At 35.1% G+C, this 1320-nt stretch overlaps 1 protein-coding gene across 1 annotated transcript in view; it reads left to right on the top strand.

Moving 5' to 3' along the window:
• The window catches only part of LOTGIDRAFT_238275 (hypothetical protein), a 16895-nt gene that overhangs the window by 1900 nt on the left and 13675 nt on the right, over positions 1–1320 (top strand). Inside the window, exon 3 of the mRNA XM_009049544.1 lies at positions 472–570. Within this exon, the coding sequence (XP_009047792.1) occupies positions 472–570 (99 nt within the window). The remainder of the gene's footprint in view (positions 1–471; positions 571–1320) is intronic.

Raw genomic sequence — 1320 nt, 5'->3', positions numbered from 1 at the left:
CCTAGGGAGCTGTATATCGTCTACAGGGCTTGATGTTAATCTACGAAATAAGGTCAGTATCTTTCCCCACCCTATTCCTACACCCTAGGGAGCAGACATTTCTCAGTTGAGTTTGATGCTTACCTGAACGTCTTGGGTTCAATCCTGGCATTTTTCCCTTGTCATAGAGGACTGAGGGACTGACATGGAAAAAGCATCTAGTCGTACAGATGGGACAATAAACTGAGGCTACTGTGTGCTACAGGCTGTGTACGTTAAAGATCCCTCGACAGTTGGAAATCAAAAAAGGGCAGGCTAATGCCGCTGTCCAAGCAAAATTTCCGTCATTGCACACTGCATGGCCCCAGAGTATTACAGGCTGTCTATGTTGAAGATTTTTTAGGTTAATCCGCTGTCCTGGCAAAATTTCCTTCATTGCACACCTCATAGTGTTGCCTGTGAAGATGTGTTTTTGTACGTTATATTTTGTAGTATGGAAACACAGCGTTACATGTATCAGTATTACAGAATGAATGTTGGCACGTTTCAGAATTAATGGCCTGGGGAATTAACCCTTATATCAAAAACTCGGTAGGAATATTTCTTTTAAATCATTCTTTGTTGCTTTTAATTTCTGTATTTTTCTTGAAGAGGTTATCAAGCTATTTTGGCATTTAAATTCAATTTGTAATTCCTGAAAAACCTTAAGATGGGTTCCCTTATTTTTATTTATGAAAATGAAAATGCTAATACTTATATGAATAGAAAGTAGAGGTGTTCTAATGACTTGCAAAAATACCAGTTTGTCTCACATGTCCATAATTAATTCATAATTAGCTAAATTAGAAGAGAATTACCAGCAGAATTCCAATGAGTGACCATCAAGAAAGGTCAAAAAGTCTTTTTTTTTGTTTATCCAGGCTGTAATTACATGGACATTTAAGATTGGTTAAAACTCTTAATTATATGCAATAAGAACATAATGATATGATTAAGAATACATGATAATTCATTAGAAACACCAATTAATCAAATAGTTTGCTTAATTTGAAACTAAAAAATAAGGAAACCCATCTTTAATTATATGCTATAAGAACATAATGATATGATTAAGAATACATGATAATTCATTAGAAACACCAATTAATCAAATAGTTTGCTTAATTTGACACTAAAAAATAAGGAAACCAAGGTTGTCAATTCCAGCTGGCTTCTATTGAACCCTCACCCTACCTGTGCTTTCGAGAGTCAGTCGGATGTTGCCTTTCACCCCCTCGGAATAACCTAAAAAAATTGTCATTCCAGAAAAACTTAAGTTTGATAATGTCATTCATGAAGCTA

Source organism: Lottia gigantea (assembly GCF_000327385.1).
Source record: "Lottia gigantea unplaced genomic scaffold LOTGIsca_138, whole genome shotgun sequence".
NCBI lineage: Eukaryota > Metazoa > Mollusca > Gastropoda > Lottiidae > Lottia > Lottia gigantea.
This window is presented reverse-complemented; position numbering and strand designations above follow the sequence as displayed.